The sequence below is a fragment of the Eulemur rufifrons genome, chromosome 17, assembly GCF_041146395.1.
Source record: "Eulemur rufifrons isolate Redbay chromosome 17, OSU_ERuf_1, whole genome shotgun sequence".
In the NCBI taxonomy this organism is placed as follows: Eukaryota; Metazoa; Chordata; class Mammalia; order Primates; family Lemuridae; genus Eulemur; species Eulemur rufifrons.
Window position 1 is genome coordinate 11411889 of NC_090999.1, and position 25770 is coordinate 11437658.

Here is a 25770-nt window from a genome sequence, read left to right on the forward strand (position 1 = left end):
CTTCATGTTTAGCTTCATTTCCAATATGTTATACCTTCCCCTAAGCCACATAAACTGAGACTCTCTTCAGATACTTAACCCCCAGGTAATCTTTTTTTCTAAAATGGTATCTTAGCATCTTACTTTTACTTTCCTGCTAAGCTAACTGCTCAAGCAGAAGCAGCACGGGAGTCTGAGGGCACAGCACTATCATTCTGTACATGTTCACATCTAGAAATAAAAAGCCTTTACCACAAGCCATTGACGTGCTCTTTAACTTTGTCTGGATTTAATGAAAGGGACCAGACACATTCACCACCTCCTGAGCCAAGACACATTCCACAAGTGACATTCAACTTTGCTCCTATATAAACCTCAAAGCCCCCTCACCTAGGCCCCAGTGCTGAGGCATGGTGACTTGTTCTGAAAGTTAAACTAAGTTTGAAGCAGATCAGTCACTCCTGAGTTGCGCACATTATTCTGACAGCCATAAATCATTACAAAGCTGAGGCAGTGAAGCAACTGCCAAGCAGCAGTGCAGGTCCCAGGTCTACAGACATACCACTCACTCTGTGAAAACATAACCTTTAAACACTGTTCAAGATGACATTTGAAAACCAGTATGATTCTGAGTTTTATTATTAGGTCAGAACAAATGGAGTAGCAGCAAAAGGGCCCATCACACAATCTGGCCTTCACCGGTCCTCAGACGAAGGAGGAAGCTTGAGCAGGAGGTCGATCACTCAATGCCGCAGACTCTCAGAATCTCACTTGGACCCTAAAGTGCATCTGCTTGGTGGCATTGTTCTTCATTCCTGTCTTCAGCATCCACTTTGATTTCATCCTTTGGACATACTGCATGTCTCGTTCTCGCATGAGAGCCGCTCCTGTGGTTGCAAGCGGGTCAAGAAATGAGGCAAAAGACTTATTTGTGATCAGAGAAAACCCAATCTTGGCAGAGAATCTAAAAGTTAGTCTGAAGTAACTGGGTTCTTATATTTTAGAAAGAGTTGCTAACTTGAGGTCTTTAAGAAATGGGCCTCAGGGATCTCTGTGCTTGTCAGAATTGCACACCAGAACTTTTGTATATATACATTTTTCTGAGGCGCTAATCTTTAGTTTTTATCATCTGGAAGTCTGTAAGCCCAAAAGGTGAAGCCCAATTGATCTAAGAGGACAGAGAAAGGCAGAAACTATAAGTCGAGTCAGACAATAATTCCTGACAAGAGTAAGATGAAGTCAGTCACTGCCAGATTCAAGTGGCCAACAAGTAGCCAGAGTGAAGAAAACCACGCATCGACAGTGGCATTTGAAATGGATTTTAGTCACCCAGAGCTTCCCAGGCCATCAGAAGGCAGCTCTCTCTTAACGCTCTCCACAGTCCTCTGGTTGGATGGATGTTTTCCCTGAAGATCTAAGGATAACCAGCATCATATATCATATGGATGAGGTTTCAAACCTTAACAATTTCAGTGGCCTACTTTACTCTTCTGACTCTAAGTTGTCTATGGCTGTGGTCCCCAACACCCTGGGCCACAGACCGGGCCTCCACTCCCAACCCCACCCCCTTGGAAAAATTGTCTTCCATGAAACTTAGGAAGTGGGGGTGTACTGGTTGCGCAGCTTCATCTGTATTTACAGCTGCTCCCCCCACCACGCCAGTTCTGTAGAAAAACTGTCTTTCATGAAACCAGTCCCTGGTGCCATAAAGGTTGGGGGACTGCTAGTCTATGGAAAAATTATAAAAAGGGGGACTGACAGCTAACCTTTAGCACGTGCATGCACCTATCACACACGCATGATACTCAACCCACTGGTCTCTGAGAGGCAGGTCCCATCGTTATCATCTCCATTTTATAAATGAGGAAATGGAAGATTGGATTAATTAAATTACTCATGCCCATAGTATAAGAACCTATAAGTATATCATATAAGTCACGTTTGACTCCACAGTTCAACCTATTAACCACTAGGATTCTATTTAACTCCTCTGTGTAGCCTCCAGGATAATTTCAACCTTTGATGATGATTAAATAAAAATTCTTTTTGTAACTATTATCTTCTGAAAAAGTTAATGGTATACATAAAGTTGCTGTGTCAGAAATATGAAAACTTTAACTCATGGAGCTTTGGGCTTATTGCCATAGGTGTGTTATCACGTGGTAATGAAAGCCCCTGGCGCCAAGAGGTTAAGTTTGCCCTAGAGGGGATCCCAAGGACAACCCAAATGGAAAAGACTTCCCCAAGCGCCTTCTAGAAATACAAGTCGTCAGGCAAGTGCAAGTCTGCAGTTGTAAACATAGGGGTACCTGTGCTGCCAGTCCATCCCAGGGCTCTGTACTGCTGAAGTACGCGGCCCACAGCCTTCCGATTTTTAGCAACTGCCACAGCTCTTGACAAGCCAAATCGCTGTTTGTAGTATCTCATCAAGGAACGATGACCCACTCTGGCGCCTGTTTTTCAAAAGAGCAATAACAAACCACTGAGTTGAATAGTTTTATCAAGGCAGAGCTATAAAGCAAGGGCTTTTCAAATCCGATCTTTAAGTATATCTAGAGGGAAATGGATATACCAGAAGAAACAGTGTTTTACCTACTAAAGAAAGAGGAAGCAGCATATAAAATAAAAATGAAAAGGTGAAAGAAAGTCAGATAGAAACAGAAAACCAAAGAATAGACAGATTTTTTAAAAATAGCAAAATGGCAAGTCACTGTTAAGTGGAAAACTCAGCATCTTGTACTTACGATATGCCTCCCCAGAAATTCACATAGCAGCCCCCATTAATACAGGTAATAGGGCCCCAGCAGGTAAGGGATTCGCGTTTTTTTTTTTTTTTTTTTTAATAGAAAGAAGATTAAACATAGAGAACAGTCCTGACGTTTAGGTCTACAAGCCACAGTCAGGGTCTAAAATAGAAATCAACCCACCCTTCCTTTGCTTAAATTCTCTATTGCAGTGATTCTCCAATGGGGGTGGATTTTACCCCACACGGAACATTTTTGGCATTGATTAGAGACATTTTTGGTGATTGCAACTAGAGGGATACAGTGGGTGGAGGCCAGAGATGCTATTAAACATCTTAAAATGCATAAAACAGCCCTCTACAACAAAGAATTACCTGGCCCAAAATGTCAGTCGTGGCAAAGTTGAGAAACCCTACTCTATTGCTTCCTAAATGATGGAAATCACTTGGTGAACTAGAATATAAAAAGATAACTAAGCTCAATTCTTTCTACAGCTTTTGCTTATTTAGAGGGATCCAGTAATCATGCTTTCAGAAATGAATTTCTAATTTTAATTTCCAATGTATTCTGACATCATTACAATATATGATTGTATATATCATTATCCCATAGGCCTATTATCAACTTGTAACATAGTGGTAAAAAAGAGACCCTGCACATTTCAAATAAAAAAACTACGGGACGAAGGTATTGACCACAAAAAGCTTTGGAACTTCTGCAGCCGGGCAAAAAAAAAAAAAACCAAGATAAGTAAAGACATTTACTGGAGGAACGACTCAAGGTTTCTCTGTAAGGCTGAGGCAAATCTGATATGTTAATCAAGGGGTGGCAAACTACAGCCATAGGACCAAATCTGGCCAATAAGCTTATTTTCATTACTTTCATATGTATTTATCATTACACATGCCCATCTGTGTAGGTATCACCTCTAGCTGCTTCTGTACTACGATGGCAGAGGTGAGGAGCTGCTGCAGAGAAAGAATAGCGTGCACAAAGTCTAAACAATTGCCTCTCTGGCCTTTTCTAGGAAAAATGTCCCAACCCCTGTGTCTTAGCTTCAGGGCAGAGCAACTGAGGGGGCAGGCCCCAGGGCTGAATAACTCCCAGCTCCATCGGAGCGGTGGCTCTCAAAAGGTGGTCCCAGCCGGGCTCGGTGGCTCACACCTGTAATCCTAGCACTCTGGGAGGCCGAGGCGGGTGGATCGCTCAAGGTCAGGAGTTCGAGACCAGCCTGAGCAAGATTGAGACCCCGTCTCTACTAAAAATAGAAAGAAATTATATGGCCAACTAAAATATATATAGAAAAAAATTAGCCGGGCATGGTGGCGCATGCTGTAGTCCCAGCTACTCGGGAGGCTGAGGCAGGAGGATGGCTTAAGCCCAGGAGTTTGAGGTTGCTGTGAGCTAGGCTGATGCCACAGCACTCACTCTAGCCCGGGCAACAAAGCAAGACTTTGTCTCAAAAAAAAAAAAAAAAAAAAAAAGGTGGTCCCCAGGCCCATGGTATCAGCATCACCTAAGAGCTTACTGAATATAAGCTATGCTTTCACAAAAATATTCCTGAGGATATAAACCATCAAATACCTTCCCAGACAGACATAAACATGTAGACATTTAACAACAGCATATATACAAGGCATAAAACAGCCATTTCCACTGAAAATTAAAAGGGAATATGGCCATAGAACCCTGTGTAGAGTTTCCAGGAAAGTTTTACTTTTACATATACATATATAAAACCATTTCTTTCAGAACCTTTTGTGTAAAAAGACATGAATAGCATAATATAAATACTGTGGAAGGTTGTATTTGCTTTTAGGATCTAAACCTTTAATTTGTGTGAGAAAATGCTGTCGGGTTAAGTCCCCATACCTGGCAAGACACCTGGAAAATAATTTACTTGCTACATAGATATGGAAAAGTAGTTATTTTCAGTTGCTTGTTTTGTTATAATACTCAAGAAATGACAAATTCAATTCATAGATATGGTCTTTGCATATCAGTATGGATAAAAACATGCTTCCCTGAATCTGATGGTTCTGGCAGCAGAAGAGTTAACAAAGCTCCTAGAGCACAAGAAATTGAGATGTAACTGATGGATAAAGACACAAGCTTAAATGGGAGCTCTAGCAGGAAACCCCGGCACTACTTACTGTGATTTACAATATTAGGTCTGGATGCTCCAGGTTTGCAAGGATTATCCCCAAACCATGAAATGGTAATGCTGGTCATTAGTATATAATAAATCAATATATTCGTAGGCTTCTGCAGCATTTGGAAATACATCTTACTGAAGGGTGGCCTTTTAAAACATCCCTGAAAGGGCTTCATGGCTCAATGCCAAGGTTTCTGACAGCTAAAAGTGTTTAGAGCTACTCCTGCCCTGTGTCAATGACAGTGACCACTTGACATTAGCACCAAGTATAATGTGCTAAGGACAGCTCAACTTGAAGGCCCTCATTAAGGAAAAATACTTTCTAGAACAGTGTGACTGCCCAATAAGTAAGGGACTGGTTCTGTCTGAGTCATGGTGAAGCCTACAGCCTGTCCATCTAGCTCGCACCTCCACAGTAACTGCTCTCAAAACTTTCCACACCTTCTTAAGAAATAGCTTTACAACTGATGACATCAGATACTGGAAAAGAAAAAAGTGTCTCGAACTATAATTTTCCTAAGAAGATTAATTATGTATCTCTTGAGGATCTACCAACAGTTTTGCCTGGCTTGTCAGTAGCTAACTGAATGGGTCTCTGACACCAGCTTACTCCATATGAGCTGAAGAGCAATGAAGGAAAGGCAAGGAGCTGAGCCAGGCCACAACTTTCAAAATACATGCTCACAGCGCCCTCTACCGGATGCTTTTTGTCATTGGCTTTGGGATCAGCAACTTGAGGACTTTACTAAAGTCCTATCTAAGTAACTAGATTTCAAGTATCAAAACTTATGCTTTTGAAACCAGTTTAAAGCAGACTCTAAGAGTAGTTGATTAAATATCACTAAGCTCTATACATCAGAATCCTTTCCAAATAACCCAGTCATACAAAAGAACATAATTAAACAGCTTTCTGAATGGTAAATTTGTTCAGAGATAAGAGATTATATATGATGCTACTATATTTTTATATATTGTTTGTTCAGAGACCTCCCATTTTCTTGGGTCATTACAAGCCCCCCTAACCGAATATTGAGACACAGGTGCAAACCAATGGACTGTCATGTCTCATGGTAAACATGACTGACTAACACATGACTGGTTTTTTTAAAATCTGAGATGGTGAAAGTATGGCTGACATTAAAAGATGGAAGAACTTTCAGAACAGTGGTAGAGTTTTATTCCTCAGACATCTGTTTAGTTGCCATTTAAACACAATCTATTCTAAGGTCTTGGTCATCTGTGCTGATCCCAGAGAACAGTGAATAATTTGGATTTGGATATTTTTATCAGTGGCTCTTAGTCTTCTCCAGGTCACGGAGCTTTTAAGAAACTATGGCCTTTCCCCCTCAAAATGCACATGCCCACAGGAAAAAAAAAATATGTGCATAACCTAATTAAGAGCTCTTGCAATAAGACAGTTTCTGGCTGTTGGTTAGGTCTTTACTGATTCTACCTAAAAATACAGTATTTTGCAGTACCCTCATACCAAACCCGTTACCTCACTGCTTCCAAGTGTATGTCAAAGAGCTGTCCTGAGGTTATTGTCCAATCCTTTCAAATAACATGACTCAGTTGTTACTGCAGGTCAGTAATTAGACCTGCAGTTGTGAGCAAGGCAACCCAGGCTTTAAAAAGCGGAGAAAATGGACCTTTGAGCTAATCTCAGGCCACTTTCTTCTTTGACTATGTAATATAGTGGCAAAGCAATCTTCTCCATGGACTTAAAAGGGTACTGTAGGCAAATAAGATACTAATCCCTGAAAGCACCTCTGTTCTCCTTTTCCTTTATTACACAGGCACAAGAGAATCAGCTGTGCTTGCCTTTTAAAAGTTACCTCTACCTTCTCAGCCAACAAACATGTGTCCGGCTCTTATGTGTCCGAGACCCTGTACTAAGATTAAGAGAAAAAAGAAGCAGTCTTTCTTCTCAAAAGTAATGGGGAAAGCCAGGCAAGCAAGCCAGTGGTCACAAAGGAGTGAGGTGAACGTGACAACAGATATGCAAGTGTCCTGGGAGCAAAGGAGACTCTCATCACCCAGCACGTGGACAGGAGAGGAATCAGGAAGGCTTCCCGGAGGGTTGAACTCAAGTCAGTTGAGTGTTACGGAGGGAGGAGCAGGAATAACACAGAGGCAGCACACATGCAAAGGCCCAGGGGAGGAAAACTGCAAGTGGCTGGGTAAAGCAATAGCACAAGACACCTGAGGGACCAGAGCTGGAGTAACTAAAAGTCACCTTAAGGCAATGGCCCCCACTGAAGGAATTACAGAGGGCAAAGAAAATAGACTGGTGCTTTAGAATGTTCTGGTGGCATGTGGAAACCAGCTTGGAGATGGCCAGATGGGAAGCTGTAATGGTGATACAGACAAATGAACAAAGAGGGAACGAAAAAATATTCAGAAGACATTTAGGAGCTGCCAAATCATCTTGATGTGGGAGATGAAGAGAGTATCCTAAAAAGATACCTAGTTCTGACTTTGGCTAATGTTAGAACACTCAGTCACAAAAGGAAAATGTGTTTTCCACATAGCTGAGGAGTCTTTATTTTTTTCAAGTTTCAAAAGCTTGAAGTACAGATGAAAACTTCTCTCAAATATACTGTATTTCTTAAATAGGATATACTTATTGTGCACATTTGTTATATAACATGCCAAAGTAGATGCAAAATGAATCAAATATTATAGTGATCCTACTACATGTCAGACACTACTTTACAAGGATTATCTCATTCAACTTATTTAAGGTCTGTTATTTCCATTTACAGTTAGGAAGTGGAAGCTAATGAGACAACAAGCTAAACAAACAGTCCTGGAAAACAAGTCACTAAACATAGTTCTGATGTTCTGTATTGGTACTTTCACCAGAGAAAGACTAGAAGAGGCTTTCTGTAACTGTATTTAGGTTTAGCCACTGTGTATTGTATAAGCCACAGTACTGTACTGCATTGTAACTTTCTTACCACTGTAGAAGGAACTGCATGTTCTAAACAGGTTCTGCCTGCCCTTTCCTTCTACTGTCATACTTTAAAGCTGCTTTTGACCTTAAAGCACTATTGTTCTGAGTTAATGATGGCCGTCTGTCCCTAAGCAGGGATATTCCATGTGGAAACCCCTACTACAGGCTTGTTTCATTACAGACATCTCTACTGGCAGGGTACTCTTGCCTGCACCATTACTGCAACTCTCCTGAGAAAGTGTAGGGAAGTGGGGAAAAGGCTTCACTGACTAGGAATGTGATCTGGAGTAAGTTACTCAACCTCTCTAAGCTTTATATATAAAATCAAGATGTTAAATCTAACTCACAGGTTTGCTGTAAAGATAAAATATCTGCCAGAATTTGCTAATTGCTCAGAAAATACCAGGTATTATTAAGATCTTATTAGCTCTACCTTTTCATTCTCTTTCAGATCTCAAACATGTCTTTTGTAGCTTCCCCTATTCTTATCAGCTAATTGCAAAAATTTTTTCTTCCCACACAATAAATAACAGTGGGTGCTTCTCATTTTCATGGTTATTCTTTATCTTTTCATACCTGGTATAAATTTCTATCATGAGTCAGACAGACCCACGCCAGACTACCATTTGGAAGTCTAAGCGACACAAGGAAACAGAAATTAGTTCAAAGAACTGATTGATAGGTTAAGATTAACAAGAAAAACTTAGATGGGACCAAAAAAATAATGAATAGACTAGAAAAGGTCTACCTTTTGTAAAAAAAAAAAAAAAAAAAAAAAGAGAGAAGAAAAGAAATGCCTGATCAAAACATTCTGAGTCATAACAGAAGTGAGCAAAAACACTGATCCAGTTTAAACAAAACAGCCAACTTAAAGTGGCAACCTTCAGAGTTTATCATGTACATGAGAACACAAACATACATTTTAAGTTTTATGATCCATTTCCCTCAGTATGGAAGGTAATTGATGGAGATATGTCTCCCCCTCAATCCCGAGGACATTAAGCTATTTATTTTTGACAAATGCACTTACCAGAAGGCAGAATCAGCTCCATGGTTTCATCATTATATTCCAAGTTCTTTTCTGAGGGCAACTCCTCAGACTCAGTGGCATCCTCCCCTTCCCTGTGATCTGGGTAGCTACTCCTGTAATGGTGAAATGGCACTAATAAATACACTAATACCCCAAACTGAACCACAAAAACATATACTGTATTTGCAATGTGGCAAACCCGCTAGCTACCTAAAGGAGGGGGAAAACAGCTGTAGGGACTGCCAGCTGAAAAGTTTGGGGAAGAAAATAACTTGTTAACATTTTTTTGTAGTAAAAGTGAGCAAATGACTTATAAGTATTCTTTCTCCCTAGGAAGGTTTCCGAATGGAAGAGGAGGAGAATGTAGAGATGAAGAAGCTCTATTCAATTTAACCATTACAAAATCAAGTTGCTGTACAATAGAACTCTGTGACAGAAATGTTCTATGTCTGTGTGTCCAATATGGTAGCTCTAGTCACACAGGCTTTCAGGCACTCAACTCTTGAAATGCAGGTAGTGTAACTACTGAAGAACTGAATTTTTTAATTTAACTGTAAATTAAATTGCTACCTAAGTACACTTGTCCATGGACAGTGTAGGTCTAGAAGAATCTCTATGTTCCTAGAAATATTCACAAATTCATATTCACACATATACATGGAAAATTGAGAAAACATACATTCAAATATTAACAGTAAGCCAGACAACCCAACAGGAAAATGAACAAAAGACTTGATCAGACACTCCATAAAAAGATATCCAAATGGCCAATTAATACATAAAAAGGCTCCTGATGACAGTAGTCATCATCAGGGTTATGCAAATTAAGACCACTACACACCCACTGATGTGGCTAAAGCGAAAAATTCTCCCTCACTACAAGTGGGAGTATAGAGAGCCACTTTGGAAAACAATTTGACAGTATTTTCTAAAACCAAACATATGTACATTCTCTGGTCCAACTCCTACATATACACACAACAGATAAAGTATACATATACATTTGCCAAAAGACACATACTAGAATGAAGTAGCAGCATTATTTGTAATAGCTCCAAACTGGAAACAATTCAATGCACATCAACAGTAGACCAGACGTTGTGGGTGCTAAACAGAATACTCTACAACAATGATAATGAATTATTTACAACTATACAAAATAGTGTGAATGTGTCTCTCAAATGTAAAGTAGAGCAAAAGAAGCCAGATCCAAAGAGTACATACTTTGTGGCCGGGCGCGGTGGCTCACGCCTGTAATCCTAGCACTCTGGGAGGCCGAGGTGGGCGGATCGTTTGAGCTCAGGAGTTCGAGACCAGCCTGAGCAAGAGCGAGACCCCACCTCTACTAAAAATAGAAAGAAATTATGTGGACAGCTAAAAATATATATAGAAAAAATTAGCCGGGCATGGTGGCGCATGCCTGTAGTCCCAGCTACTCGGGAGGCTGAGGCAGTAGGATCGCTTGAGCCCAGGAGTTTGAGGTTGCTGTGAGCTAGGCTGACGCCACGGCACTCACTCTAGCCTGGGCAACAGAGTGAGACTCTGTCTCAAAAAAAAAAAAAAAAAAAAAAAAAAAAAAAAGAGTACATACTTTGTGATTTCATTTATATAAAGTACAAAAGCAGGCAAAACCAATCTATGCAGCTGTAAGTCAGAATAGTTGTTACTCTTGGAAACAGAAGGGGTAGCTCATGAAAGGACGCACAAAGGAAACATTGGGTATTATTAATGTTCTGTTTCTTCATCTAAATACTAGTTATATTTAAAACTTCACTGAACTGAATTATGATATCAAAAGTACAGTTATCCCTTGGTATCCATGGGGGATTGCTTCCGGGACCTCCCTTGAATACCAAAATCTGCAGATGCTCAAGTCCCTGATATAAAATGGCATAGTATTTGCATATAACCTATGCACATTCTCCCATGCACTTTAAATCATCTCTAAATTACTTTTAATGCCTAATACAATGCAAATGCTATATATGGTTGTTATACTGTACTGTTTAGGGAATAATGACAAGAAAAAGAAGACTGTGTATGTTTATTATACTACAGATGCAATTTTTTTCCCGATGCCATTTTTTTGATCCACAGTGAACTGAATCCACAGATGTAGAACCCATGGATACAAAGGGCTGACTGTATACATATGTGCACTTTTCTGTAAGTTTATTCTTCAATAAAAAGTTTCAAGTAAAAAATAAATTAACACTAGTTATCTTGGGAAGGTGCTGGCTTTGTATGTGAAGGTTTTTTATTTTCCATTTATTAAGCACTATCAACTTTTTTTTCCTTTTTTTAGAGACAGGGTCACTATGTTGTCCAGGCTGGCCTTGAACCTCTGGGCTCAAGTGATATTTCTACTTCAGCCTCCTGAGTAGCTGGGACTATAGGTATGTATCACTGCACCTAGCCAACTTTTGGTTTTTTAAAGGAAATAAATCATTTAATATTCATTTTTAGGAAGACTCACAAAATTTCTCATTTCTAGGCACTAATAGAATAAAACTCAATAAATGGAGTCCAAAAAAGCATCATTTGGACTAAGGGAAATTCATCTCTTGTACCATTTACATCAGTTACATATTTTAATTCAAACTAACAGTTTGAGCAACACCCAGTAAACAGTAATAACAACAAAAGGCCCTACCATTTTGAAGCTTAGATTCTAGAAGGAAAGAATTTATATATAAACAAATTATATATAATATGTAAAATGGCAGTAAGGGTTCTGAGAAACACACTTGATACCTTAGAGGAATAGCTAGGAATCCAGAGAGCAAGAAACAGAAAACACGGGAACTATAGCTGAGTCAGATCATGCAGGGCCTTGTAGGTCACTACACTTGGCTTTTACTTTGAGTAAGATAGGAAGTCTTTGCAAGATTGAGTAGTTTGATCTGACTTAGTATTTTAAAAGGATCCTCTGGCTACAGTTTTGAGAACAGAACGTAGGGGTTGGTAAGTCAGGTGAAAGATAATGGTGATCTGGACCCAGGTAGTCACAGTGCAGTAGTCACACTCTGAAGACGATGTAAAGGTAGATAAAACAGGATTTGGTAATGGATTTAATGTAAGCCTGAAAGAAAACAAGAATAAAGATGACTACATGGCTGGTTTTTGGCTTAAGTAACTAGAAGGACAGAGTTGCCATATACTTAGGGAGGAGCAGGTTAGGACGCATAGCAGGAGTTTGATTTTGGACATGTTAAATTAATTATGTTTTTTGGACACATAAGTAGAAATGACAAGGAGACAGTTGGGTATCTAAGTCTGGAGCTTAGATAGCCTTATGGGAAGCCTTTACTAAAGACATAAATTTGGGAGTTATGAGCCTGTAGGAGGTGCTGACATCTGTGAGAGACCGAGTGCTGCGGCAGCCTAAGCCAGCTGCTGGTGGCAGCCACTTAGTTCCACCTATGCTTTTGCTTTGACTACTCTGATTATAACATCAATCAAAAGGTCATAAATTGCTGTTTGAAAGGAACCCTGAGAGGGATAAATATTGTCTCCTGCCTGGAAGAAGATGCATTGCACTTCCAGCAGACACTCAATCGTCTTCTCCACTGCCACCACCTCTAACCCATCCCCAACCCCCAACCACCCCTACCCAGTGACACCTATTGATGGCAAGTCTCCAACTGCAAAATGAGAAATCAGGGAGAAAACGCAAAAGGAAGACTTAAAAGACTAAGACTTTTCTGAATACCTGTATTACTTGGACTATGCATGCCTGGCATGGTAATTATACACAGCTGCTTATCTCCTGCAGTAAGTACAGCAATTTTGACAATAGGAACTAGTTGTTCATGAGCACCTAGCACACATTTGTTAAACGATGTATAAATTATTCAAGATTCTAGTTAGGAGTAAACCCATGGGACGAGATTGCCCATGGGATAATCTCATCACCAAATGTCAACTCCCTCAGAAGACAGCTTGTGATTCAAGGACTCTCAGGGAACCCGAAATGTGCAACCTAATTTCTGTTCCTCTGTTCATGGGGTAACTGGCAACACTGAATTCCTGATGATTTAACCACCAAAAACCCCCAAAACAAGTCAGAAAAACATCAGTTTAGGTCTGAGATCTTCTCTTTACTAGATGTGTTACTCTGTCAAACTGAATTTCCTACTTACAAAATAAGAGAAAATAACCACCTTAGATAGAGGTGTTATAAGGATTATTAACAATATATTGCCTGAGACCTCCATCTCTACCAAAAAAAAAAAAAAAAAAAAAAAAAAATTTCCAGCAGTGGTGGCACGTGCTTGTCGTCCTAGCTACTTGGGAAGCTGAGACAGGAGGATTGCTTGAGCCCAGGAGTTAGAGGGTGCAGTGAGTTATGGTCACTCACACCACTGCATTCTAGCCCAGGAAATAGAGTAAAACTATGTCTCAAAAAGAAAACAAAACAAGAACGTATTATACAGGGCCAGTCACATATCTGTCACTGGCACATCTAACATCATCACTTCAATGCAAATATGATGACCTTACCTCACATTTCAAAACACACTTACCTAAAATCATAGAAATCTGCAAATTCCAAAGCAGCATCGCCATCTGTGAAGAGCTTACAGTGGCTTTTGTCATTCATGTGTGCCTGTACAGCCTCTGTGGAGTAAAAGGATTTTCCTTTCTCATTGCACCACAAGCAAATCTTCCCAACACCAACCTTCTCTCCTGGAAAAATAATTTGAGAAGAAAATATGAAAGAAGCTTCTTGCAACCAGACTAATTCTCACCACTTATGTCCACAATTCAAACAACATTCATCAAGTTTTTGGTTTTCACAAAAATAAGCAAGTAATTAAATCAAAGGCTGGTGACAAACAAAACTAATGTTCCCTTGGGACCAGTCCCCCAGTTTCCTCACTAAACAGAAAATTATTGTACTTACCTAAGTATTTAATCAGTCCCTTAAGATCTGAAAGATATTCTATATCAGGAATGAAGAAGCTGTGGACTTTTGTCATATGAGCCACATTCTTCATGAGTGAGCTTGAATGATGGGAACAAAATAAGCAGTCTGTTACAGGGATGGCTCCAAGGGGTGGTCTTTCTCCAGCCTTTTCCTCCTCTGCCTCCTGCTCCTCCACTGCTTCAGCATCCTCACATTCCAATTCTTCATCAGAATCAATATCTTCCCAATCTTCAAACCAAAATTTTGACAAAGTTTAAGATAAGTGTTAGTCACAAAGATACCATAAAGATTCACATGAGGTAGTATAGTCCTATACCTGGGGACACAGCATGCCAATTACATCCCCCTGGGGATGAATCCTCTTTCAAGATTTCAATTATAGCTATTCATTTTACCAAATTAGTGTGCATGGCTAAAAAACTCCTTAATCTTTTCCAGTACACAGGATTCCTAGTGCTGAATACATAGTTAAGTGGTCTCAAATCTGGCTGAATATTTTTATAAACTGCTAGAACAATGTCTGTATCTACTATTTCATAGGAGTACCATGGTGTGTATGTATGTGGTGGCGGGCTGCTGTATGAACTGCTATGATTTGACTGTGTCCCTCCAAAATTAGTTATGTTGAAACTTAATCACCAATGGAATAGAATTAAAAGGCAGGGTCTTTCGGAGGTGATCAGATCATGAGAGCAGAACCCTCAAGAATAGATGAGCGTGCTTACTAAAGGGCTCAAGGGAACTGGCTAGCTCCTTTTTTGCCCTCTGTTCCTTCTGCCATGTGAGCATACCACAAGAAAACTCCATGTATGGAACAGGCCTCTCACCACTGAATCAGCCAGCACCTTGATTTTGGCCTTGCCAGCCTCCAGAACTGTGAGAAAATACACTTACTTAGTTTATAAATTACCCAGTCTCAGATATTTTGTTATAGCAGCATAAAGACATTAACATATACAATACCAGCGTTAATAGGATGTGGTATGAGGAAAGGAAGGAATAAATAGCTCACGAAATCAAGAAGGCTAGGTTGCTAACTCAAGCTCCACATTTCAGGGTTGCTAGCTGATTTTGAGCTCCTCATTCTGTTTTAATCAACTAAATTAAGTACAAAGCCACCTCCCCATCCAAAACAGAGAGGACATCAATTTATTCTACAAATATTTATGAAGCACCTATTCTTTTTCCAAGTAAGGTTTAGGCCCTGAATCTACAACAGTGAACTAAACAGACAAATTTCCCTGCGGGGATGCTGGCCAGATAAGGCACTTCAGAAAGCGTCTAACCTATCTTCATTCAACACTTTCACTTAAAAACTGACACACACCGACATCCCCACCTCGAGTATAAACCTGGAAACGTAAAGGGAGCCAATTTCCTCTCCGCCCTCTCCCGCCCCGCCCAGGACAGAGCCATTACCGTCTCCATCCAGGTCCTCCTCGTCCTCACTGTCCTCCTCCTGCTGCTTGGCCAACTTCTTCGCCTGCTGTTCAAACCACTGAAGCCGGGGCGGTTTCTCGGTCGGGTCTCGGTCGTGAGTCACACGGCCACCAGCAGCCATGGCCACAGAACTCGTGGACTCCTCTGTAGGCGCTGGGGGCGTTTTCTTAGGAGACATAGACGGCTGAGCCTTGATGGCCTGCTGGATGGCCTCGTTCATGGCATCCTTGTCCACGCTGTCCACGCCCAGTCCTTTCTCCAAGTTCTTTTCATTCATCATCTCCACTTTCCGATTCACGGCCTGCACGGCTTTCTTTTCCAGCTCAACGTGCCGCCGGGATTTGAGGTGGTTTTCGTAGGCGTTGAAAGAGGCAAACTTCTTACTGCAAACGGTGCAGTAGGTGGCGGAGCCCTTGCTCTCCTGCTCCGCCACGGCCCGCTGCGCCCGCACTCGCTCCTGGAAGCCCTCGGCGGTGACCGGAGCCATGTTGGCCACTTTTCGCCGCAGATTGTAGCGATGCCAGTCGGTCTTGTAGTGGGCCCGCTGCATCTCCGCGTCGCGGAACGCCACCCGGCAAGTTATGCAAGTGTACGTCGCCATCGCCAGGCGAGAAATAAGAGGCGACCAAGCCAAGAACCTAATGATCAGCGTCTTGTCCACACAATACCCTCAGACCTTAACTATCCTCAGCGGCCACGAAGAGCCACACTGCGAGCGGACTTCCCGGTTCTCACTGAGGGCCCTTCCGGCACATGCCGGAAGTTTTTATACAGCTGGACAGGAAATCCCGCCTCTCAGCCTGTGGCCACGCCCCCGCCGCGGCGAGATCCCGGAAGACAGGGGAATCCTAGGGTTAACCAGGTCGTGGATCTGCCTGGTCAGCCTGAGGGGGGTGTGGCTAGAAGGGCGTCGCGCCCTCCCAGTTACCTTCCTTGGTGGTTGTGCCGTGCGGTGTGACGCAGTTAAGGCGACGGCCGTGCCAGAAGGGAGGAGTGCGGGGCCCGGGGCTGCCCCTGGCCCTGGGAGGTGCCCAGGAACGGTCCAGTCGGTGACGCGGGTTTTCTCTGAGGATTGCGCGCTGCGGCCCTGAAGCGCGGTGAATGGATGTCGAGAAAGCGAGGGCTGCTCTTTCGCCCTCCTGTGGAACCACCAGAGTCCCCGCTGGGCTGTCTTGGACGGATTCACCAGGAAACCCGAGAGCCCAGCCTGGAGGCTGGGCCTTTCTGAGAAGGCCCTTCCAGCGAAGTCCACAGGCGAAACTCTTGAATGAAAAGTGTGCCTGCTAGGTGCAAATAGCACGGTCCCGCTGTCCAATAAAAATGTAAACCAAGCCACATGTGTAAGTTTAAATCTCCCATCCAAGTACTAACCAGGCCCGACCCTACTGCAAAGACACATGTACCCGAATGTTTATAGCAGCACAATTCACAATAGCAAAGATGTGGAAACAACCCAAATGCCCATCAATACATGATTGAATTAGTAAGCTGTGGTATATGTATACCATGGAATGTTACTCAGGTATAAGAAATAATGAAGATACGACATCTCTATGGTTTTCCTGGAGAGAGTTGGAACCCATTATATTAAGTGAAGTATCCCAAGAATGGAAAAACAAGCATCACATGTACTCACCAGAAAATTGGTTTCCCTGATCATCACCTAAATGCACATCTGGGAACACACCAATCGGATATAAGACTGAGATGGGGGGTGGGGGAGGGGATGGGTGTATGCCTACACAATGAGTGCATTGCGCACCGTTTGGGGAATGGTAACGCTTGAAGGTGCTGACTCGGGAAGGGGGGGTGGGGAAGGGAGGGATATATACCTACATGATGGGTGCAAGGCACACTATCTGGGGAACAGACACGCCTGGAGCTCTGACTTGGGGGGAAAGGCGGTACATGGGCAACGTATGTAACCTGCAATTCTGTATCCCCCATAACAATAAGATGAAATTAAAAAAAAAATAAATCTAATAGTGGCCACATTTTTCAAAAGAGAAATAGGTGACATTGCTTTTAATGATGTATTTTGTTTAATCCAGTGTATCTAAACCACCATTGCAACATGTAATCAATATAAAAGAATTGAGATATTTTACATTCTTTCGTTGGTACTAAGTCTTGGAAATCCAGTGTGTATTTAACAATTAACAACACATCTCCCAGCTGGACCCGGTGGCTCACGCCTGTAATCCTAGTACTCTGGGAGGCCGAGGCGGGCGGATCACTCAAGGTCAGGAGTTAGAGACCAGCCTGAGCAAGAACGAGACCCCCGTCTATACTAAAAAGAGAAAGAAATTAGCCAAACAACTAAAACCAGAAAAAATTAGCTGAGCATGGTGGTGTGTGCCTGTAGTCCCAGCTACCTGGGAGGCTGAGGCAGGAGGATCACTTGAGGTCAGGAGTTTGAGACAAGACTGACCCCATCTCTACAAAAAATAGAAAAATTAGCCAGGCGTGGTGGCTTGCACTTGTCCCAGCTACTCGGGAGGCCGAGACAGGGGAATGGCTTGAGCCGGGGAGTTTGAGGTTGCTGTGAGCTGGGCTGACCCCACGGCACTCTAGCCCAGGCAAGAGAGTGAAGCTCTGTCTCAAAAGCAACAACACATCTCAATTTACACTAGCCCCATTTCAGGTGCCCAGTTGCCTGTGTAGCCTCATTCATATCGAACAGCACAGTTCTATGGAAAACATGAACTTTAAAGGCTTGGGGAGGTCATAGATTCATCTGCAAGAGCCTAGACAGAACTAGAGTCAGCTCCGTTACAGAATCGAATGTTGCATGTTTAGAATCCAAGCTAACCACAGCACCAAAAAAGATAAGGACGTTCTTAAAAATGTAAGACAGGTGGTGCTGCTCTTTTTGCTCAAGACCCTCCAGTGGCTTCCCTTGACTCAATAAAATTCAAACACCTTTTTATTCGGTGAGACCCTACAGGATCTGCTACCGCCCTATCCCTACCTCTGAATTCGTACCACACCCACTTCCCCACCCTAATCACCCCACTTCAGGCACAGTGACATTTCTATGTTCTTTTAACAAGGCTAAGCAAGCATCTTTGGTTGGTACTAAGTCTTAGAAATCCCATCTACAGACCACACAATCCTGAACACACCCTATCTTATCTGATCTCAGAAGCTAAGCAGAGTGGGGCCTGGTTAGTACTTGGATGGGAGATGTCCTTTATTCTTATGCTGGTAATGCCATTTTGCTGGTTTGCTTCCCTTAGTTTTTTTTTGAGACAGAGTCTCGCTCTGTTGCCTGGGCTAGAGTGCTGTGGCATCAGCCTAGCTCACAGCAACCTCAAACTCCTGGGCTCAAGCCATTCTCCTGTCTCAGCCTCCCAAGTAGCTGGGCCTACAGGCATATGCCAGCATGCCTGGCTAATTTTTTTCTATATATATTTTTAGCTGTCCAGATAATTTCTTTCTATTTTTAGTAGAGACTGGGTCTCGCTCTTGCTCAGGCTGGTCTTGAACTCCTGATCTTGAGCTATCCTCCCGCCTCAGCCTCCCAGAGTGCTAGGATTACAGGCGTGAGCCACCGCGCCCAGCCCCCTTACTTTTTATATCTCAGCCCAAATGCCTTTGTGAGAGAGGCTTATCCAAACCTTTTTGTCAAAAATAGCGCCTACCCTCAAAGTCCTTAACAGGCATAACTTTTCTTTATAGCATTGTATTATTTATCTACTACTGTGTTTCTAATTACTTCAAAATTTAACATCAAACTTTATCTCAGTTTCTGTAAGTTAGGCATTTGAGTGACTTAGCTGGGTAGTTCTGACTACAGATCTCATGAGGTTGCTACTGAACATCCCTGCCAGGGCTGAAGTCACCTGACGGTTTGACTGTATTTGACTGTGGCTGGAGCGTTGCCTTCAAAGGTGGCTCATTAATATGGCTAATAGCAAGAGGTTTGGGTTCCTCGCCAAGTGGACCTCTCTGTAAGACTGCTTGAGTATCCTTATACATGGCAATTGGCTTCCCGTGGAGAGAGCAGAGTAGAACCATAGTGTCTTGACCTAGCCTTGGAAGTCACACAGTCATTTCCACGATGTGCCATTCCTTATGCAGGTTGGCCCTATTTAATGTGGGAGGGGACTACATAGGGCATGAATACCAGGAGAGGGAGAAGAGGGGTGGTCTTTGTGATCATCTTGGGAGACTGGCTACCACTCACATTTGTTGTCACTGACTTCCCAGTTTTAGCACTGAAAGTCTTCCATTCCAGGAAACCCTTTAATCCTGGACAAACCAGGATGGCTAGTCACACTACCTGTTAGTTATCTGCATCTGGACTATAAGCTCTGTGGGAGCAGGCACTTCTTTCATTGTTGTATAGCTCAATGCTAGACCAGTGCTAATACATAGATTGTTCAGTATTTGTTAAATGAATCTTTGCAATGCAAAAGTTGAATCTGATGATGATTTTTATTCCAGAAAACTTACTTTGAAGAAATGTGGCTGATATTAGTCATCAACTGGAATAAGCAAAGCAGTGTGTATTTTCAAGCTTCCCGAAAAAATAAAGCAGAAGATGGCTGTATAAAGTAAAGAACTTCTGATTTTACTCTTTCGTATTATCATCCTTATATGGTTCTTCCCGCATCTGTTCATTCTTCAGGTCATTATTTCTTCCCTGTTTCCCCCAGTGTATTTTCATGATCCTCCCATTTCAGCATCTTTGAGCTCTCTATAGGTTCTTTACTTTTCCTCTATTAAGGGTTGTTTCCTCCACCATATTAATTTTCCAGTGTACTCCTCTTCTTCTGCAGTCTCCAAGGTGACCTTACTCTTTCCCCTGAGCCTACTCTACAGTAAATATAATTTTCCTGTAGCATTTTTCTTCCTATGTCACTTGTTCTGTTAAAAAAAATGGTTGCCTATTGCCCATAAGATAAAGTTTACATTCCTTTGCCTGGCTTTCAATATCTCCCATAATCTCTCCCCCATGGTATCTGTCTTTTATAATAGTCTACTGGTTCTAAGTTAAGACATTCCTACCCTCAAAGAGTTTTTTATGATTTGTTAGGGATGGTAAAAAAAATACACAATTAACTATAATAAATTACATTATCAAGTATGAAATGTCCGATTGCCTTAAGTACTAAATTTGACAGTTGATATCTCTGACATTTCACTTTGACACTTCTTATTGTATTTTTATTGTGAAGGCACATCCTCCGTCTTGCAAATGCATGTGTTGGCTTGTGATTATCTTTCAAATTTTTTTTGAGCAATTTTTGTAAAACCATGGATGAGTCAAAAATTCATGTTATTTTTGAATATGAATCCATCCTGGAACAAATGCAGCACAGACAGCTCGAAATATCAACGAAGTGTTTGGAAAGGATGTGGCAAATGAATGCACAGTATGTCGATGGTTCCAGAAGTTCCATTCTGGTGATTTTAATCTTGAAAATGAGCCACTTGGGCAACCTGAGACCGAGGTAGATGGATAATGATGAGGCGAGAGCTGTAGTGGAAGCGAATCCATCTCAACCTATGTGTGAATTAGCAGCAAGGTTTGACATTACTATTCCAACAATTTTGGACCATTTGAAGCAAGATAAAGAAGCTGGATAGATGGAGTCCACATAAATTAAACAAGCATCAGAAGAGAAGTCATCTCGAAGTTTGCCTTTCTTTGCTGTCACGACATAAATGTGAACCGATTCTATACTGTGTTGTTACGTATGATGAAAAATGGATTCTTTTTGACAATCACAAGCATTGGGCACAATGGTTGGATAAAGATGAAATGTGGAAATACAGTCCAAAACTGAATATTCATCAAAAAAAAAAAAAGCTAATGGTGTTTGGTGGTCCAGTGCTGGTGATATCCACTACAGCTTCCTGAAAGCCTGGTCAGTTGATTATAGCAAATGTCTGTTGCACCCAGTTGGATGAAATGATTAGGATGCTTGCAATTAAGCAGCTGAGGTTGGTCAACAGAAACAGGCCAATCCTGTTGCAAGAAACACTATCTCATGTCAGACAAACAACACTGTTCAAACTATAGCAGCTGGACTTGGAAACTCTGTCAATCGGCTGTATTCACCAGACCTTGCACCGACTGACTACCACTTCTTCCAGGCTTTGGGCCACTTCTTGCAATGAAAAATATTCAGTTCTCTACAAGCTGTGGAAAATGCCGTTCGTGATTTCATTGCCACTCACTCTGCAGGCTTCTTTGCTGCTGGCATAAACAAGCTACCGTTAAGATGGCAAAACGGTGTCAATAGTTGAGGTGCATACTTTAATTTTACTGCTTTTTTTTCCCCAGCCACTTGTGGAGCTAGCATGTACTGCTTCTTGAGATATAATAAACTACACTTTTGATTCAAAATCGCACATTTCATATTTAATGACTTTAATAGAATGAAGACTGGGTCTACTACAGTGAAATATAAAGAAAGGGGCAGTGAGCATTTAGAATAGAGAAATCTTATCCAATTAGAGAAATCAGAAAAGTTTTCATTAAGGAGTTGACATTTCAGATGGGTCTTGTAGGAGGAGAGGATTGAGGACTTTTTCTGCAAGTGGAAAAAGGAAGGTGGAACAGGAAGAATAAATACTGTGGAGGGAGTAAAATAAAGGACACATTTCATACAACTACGTCTAGTTTGGGTGAAGCATAGGATACAGGCAAACAAGGAAAAATAAGACTAGAAAGTGTTAAGGTATCACTGGCTAGAGATTTGAATTCTAGTGTCTGCTATTCATTCTTTGTTTGGTAAACAGTAGGGAGTCACAGAGGATTTCATTTGATATAGGCATCAGGAATAGAATTCGACCTTGAGTAGATCCAGTAGCAGTATCTGGAACTGGTTAGAGAAATACAGGAAGGGAGCAGGTCGATTCCCAATAGTTACTTGGTAAATGCAAACCAGGGGACTGTTGAGTTAGATCTCTCTGCAGCGCATCCACAGCACCATCTTAATGTGTCTACTCTCTGCTAGCAGTACTACTTTAAAAATTTTTATTACCAAATTGATCACTCTACTGAAGAACTCAAACTAAGACAACCCATAACAAAAAAATTGAAAATATTAAAAATTAGAATTCCTTCTGGATACTGTGACATAGCCCCTAAGATAGGTCGCTTAATTCTCAGACTACACAAGTTATGGTGCGCACTGTGGAAGTGACAGTTCACACAATAATGTGGCTCCTGTTTCAGTCTTGGAAGACTTTGGGATATTAATCGTTGATAATTACAGAATTTAAAATAAAGGCTAATACGGTTGTCTTCAAGTCAATTGATATACTGATCACAATAGTCTCTTGTAACAGGCTTACTGCTTTTCAAATATTGCAGTGGCACCTTGGGGGTCGTTTATTGTTGTTTTTTAAAGGAAAACAACAAAGGAGATTGGGTTGGTTGAGGTTAACTTTTGGGGGGTAACAAATATAGAAGAAATAAAAACTAAAATACATTTATCATATGGTTTACAATTTCTATAAATTCTGTGTTCATAAAAATGTTAAGTGGTATGAAAGATTTTCAGTCAATCATTTTTGGCTATCTAGATATATAAAGTCTTCTCTTATTAATTTAATAAGGAATTGGAATTTACTGCAAAGCCTGTTTATTGCAGCATTTAAAACAGTGTAGATCAACTAGTTTCTGGATTCTTTGAAAAAAGAAAATTTTAATAAACCAATATTTAATATTCAATAAAATTCTGTTAAACTACTTAAGATTATGATCATTCTTAATACATCAAAAAATAAAGCTAATAAGTATTAGATAATGTGATATATCGGAAAGAGAATAGGCTTTGGGGTCAGACTGGTTTTTCCCCTTACTAGCTAGGTGACCTTGGACAATTTATTTACCCTACTCTTTGGCAAAATGTTCTTAGTACCACTTAACTATAGAGTCATGAGGATTAAATAGGATCCTAACTGTAACTGAGTGTTTTCTATGGCTTAGTCTAAGGATTAGCATACTTTTCCTGAAAAGGGTCAGGTAGTAAACATGCTTGGCTTTGTAGGTCTGTCACAACTATTCAACTTTCCTATATTACAACATAAAAGCAGCCACAGACAATACATAGATGAATGAGCATGGATATGTTCTAATAAAACTTTATCTATGGACACTGAAATTTGACTTTCATTTATTTTGCACGTCATAAAATAGTTCTGATTGTTTTCAACTATTTAAAAATGTTAAAAATCCGGGCACAGTGGTGCGCACCTGTAGTCCCAGCCACTTGGGAGGCTGAAGTAGGAGGCTTTCGAGTTGGAGCCCAGCCTGACTGGGCAACATACACAATCTCCAAAAAAAACAAAAAAATCATTCTTAGCATACAAAAACAGGTGACAAGACAGATTTGGCCCATGGGCTATAGTTTGCTAACCCCAGCCTTAAGACATTTAATCCTTGCAACATCTATTGTATCTTTATTTTGTAGATGAGAGAAACAGGTACGGAATTGTTAGGTGATTTTCTGAGAACTAGTTAAGTGTTATAACCATTAAAAAAGACTAGTTTAGAACCTTACACATGGTTCACAGAGCCACCTGAAATAATAGACATTTTGCAACACTTTCCATCCATTTATTCCACAGGCGTTTATTGGATAGTGAGGCGATACAGTGCTAGGCCCATTAAAATAACCTTACAGAGTTTTCTTGTAAGCAGTTGCTTGTTGATTGCCTTTGTTTTAATGTTTAAAAGGATGGCTTCGTTGACACACAGGAAAAAAATCAGTATCTTGGTTTTTCACAGACTTCCCCCCAACCAAAGTGCGTCAGATACTTTTTATCATTCATTCCCAAAACATCCCTGTGTGAAACGATGAGAATTAACTTCCTTATTTTATGGGGAAATAAATAATTTTGGGGGAAACTGAAGCTGTGGCTTGGGGATGTTATATGACTTTGACATTGTGTTTGTGGCCATAATGTTAACATCAGAACCAGAACTTATATTTCCTGCATTCCTTCCTACCATAAATGCTGTGGTAGAAATGGAGGAATAATACACAAAAATACAGTTCTGAGACTTTCTAACTTCATCATGACGCAAATCATATGTGACAACAGTAATTCAGAAAGGGTTTTCAGAATAATTTCCTGTCTTACAACTAACATAGCTGCAACAGTGTAAAGAAATACACCAATCTAAATTATAAACATAATAAAACATTAAAAAATCACTTTTTTTCTTAAATGTGGATTCGCTTCTTGCCTAAAATCTGTAGCATGCTGGAATTTGCCATTTTTTTAAAAGGAAGAAAGTTGCACTTATTTCAAATATAAGAGTGAGATGCCTAAATATGTTGAGGATGTTTGCAAATTGCTCAACCTTATAAAAGTTTATTTTCCCAATGTTCTATTAAACTGGGGAGGAGGCAGTTTTTAAGAAATCGACTTTGAAGATTTTTAGGATAAGAAAAAAGCAAAGGTTTTCAGAATGAGAATATCCAAGCCTGAATTGACCTTTCAAAGCAAGCCTTGAGCTCTGAGCACTGCTTTATTGTTTTAGATCAAAATGCATGATTGGTGAATACTATTCCCGTTGTATGATTTTGCTCAGCACTTTATAGGATGTATGGAAAACCTTTCTGCAGCTCTTAAATTTAAAAAAAATCCATGGTTCACATTTAATGACTGGATTCCAGTGAGATCTTACAAGCCATTCTTTATCAGTTGTTTCAATATTGAGGAAATATTACTATTGATATAAATTTTGATGGTAAAGGATACATAGTTCCCTAGTTAATCATAAGTTTGCTACGTCTTACATCAGAAACAGTGCCCTCCCTACCAACACACACACACACACACACACACACACACAGCCCCACACACCCTTAACATTCCTGTGTTTGTTTCAATTACAAGTTTTGAGAAAGGTACCATTATTGTATTATATAAATTTGCAATCATATATTCTTATACAAATATTATTAAAGTACATATATAGTTATAATGCTACTGTCCACTGAGAGCTGGTATGTCTCTTCCGTAGTGCTGATAACACATTTTTCTACCCTACCAAACTACCCCCATTCTCAAACCCCTTTTGATTTACAGTTTATAACATTTTATTCTAGATTTTTTGTTCATACCATCAAACATTATCAGCCCTTGAGTTTATATTCTTGTAAGCTTGTCCAGTGAATTACAATACATTCTTTAATTATTTAACTTTGTTTTCTCCTCAATGAAAAAACTGAAATGAGCTTTAAACTTTTTGACTTTGTGACAAAGGATATTTTTTAAAATGAAGAAACATACACATAAATAAAAGAATCCTGGTAACAACTGTTTTATAAATATGTGACTGTATTTTTTCATGTCCAGAAACTCTTATTGAATAGAATTCAGGTATATTCCTCCAAAACTTGCACGGTTCAGAGATGTTCTAACACCAGGTTTCCATTTGTATTAAAATGGGCAAGATAAGAAAGGCACAGGCTCACTTTATCAATGAAGGACATCCAACACAATCACGAGGCACTGATGACACATAAGCATAGTCAGTCACAAAAAGCAAGTGTTCAAAGTCTT

At 40.6% G+C, this 25770-nt stretch overlaps 1 protein-coding gene across 1 annotated transcript; it reads right to left on the reverse strand.

Moving 5' to 3' along the window:
* Positions 1 to 600: 600 nt before the first annotated feature.
* Positions 601 to 15970, reverse strand: ZNF622 (zinc finger protein 622). The gene is made up of 6 exons (XM_069492075.1): positions 15214 to 15970; positions 13771 to 14022; positions 13391 to 13553; positions 8865 to 8977; positions 2289 to 2432; positions 601 to 866 (listed from the first exon to the last, which is right to left on the reverse strand). The coding sequence occupies exons 1-6, from the start codon at positions 15833 to 15835 to the stop codon at positions 739 to 741; spliced, it is 1422 nt and encodes a 473-aa protein (XP_069348176.1). The 5' UTR covers positions 15836 to 15970; the 3' UTR covers positions 601 to 738.
* Between the last annotated feature and the right edge of the window lie 9800 nt (positions 15971 to 25770).

What these genes read in the sequence shown, in the direction of transcription:
- ZNF622 (XM_069492075.1), bottom strand. Translation starts at nt 15,835, where the DNA reads ATGGCGACGTACACTTGCATAACTTGCCGGGTGGCGTTCCGCGACGCG. An exon ending in GGAGGACCTGGATGGAGACG is followed by an intron (nt 14,023 to 15,213) that starts GTAATGGCTCTG and finishes TTTGGTTTGAAG; the next exon opens with ATTGGGAAGATATTGATTCT. An exon ending in GGGATGGACTGGCAGCACAG is followed by an intron (nt 867 to 2,288) that starts GTACCCCTATGT and finishes TTGCAACCACAG; the next exon opens with GAGCGGCTCTCATGCGAGAA.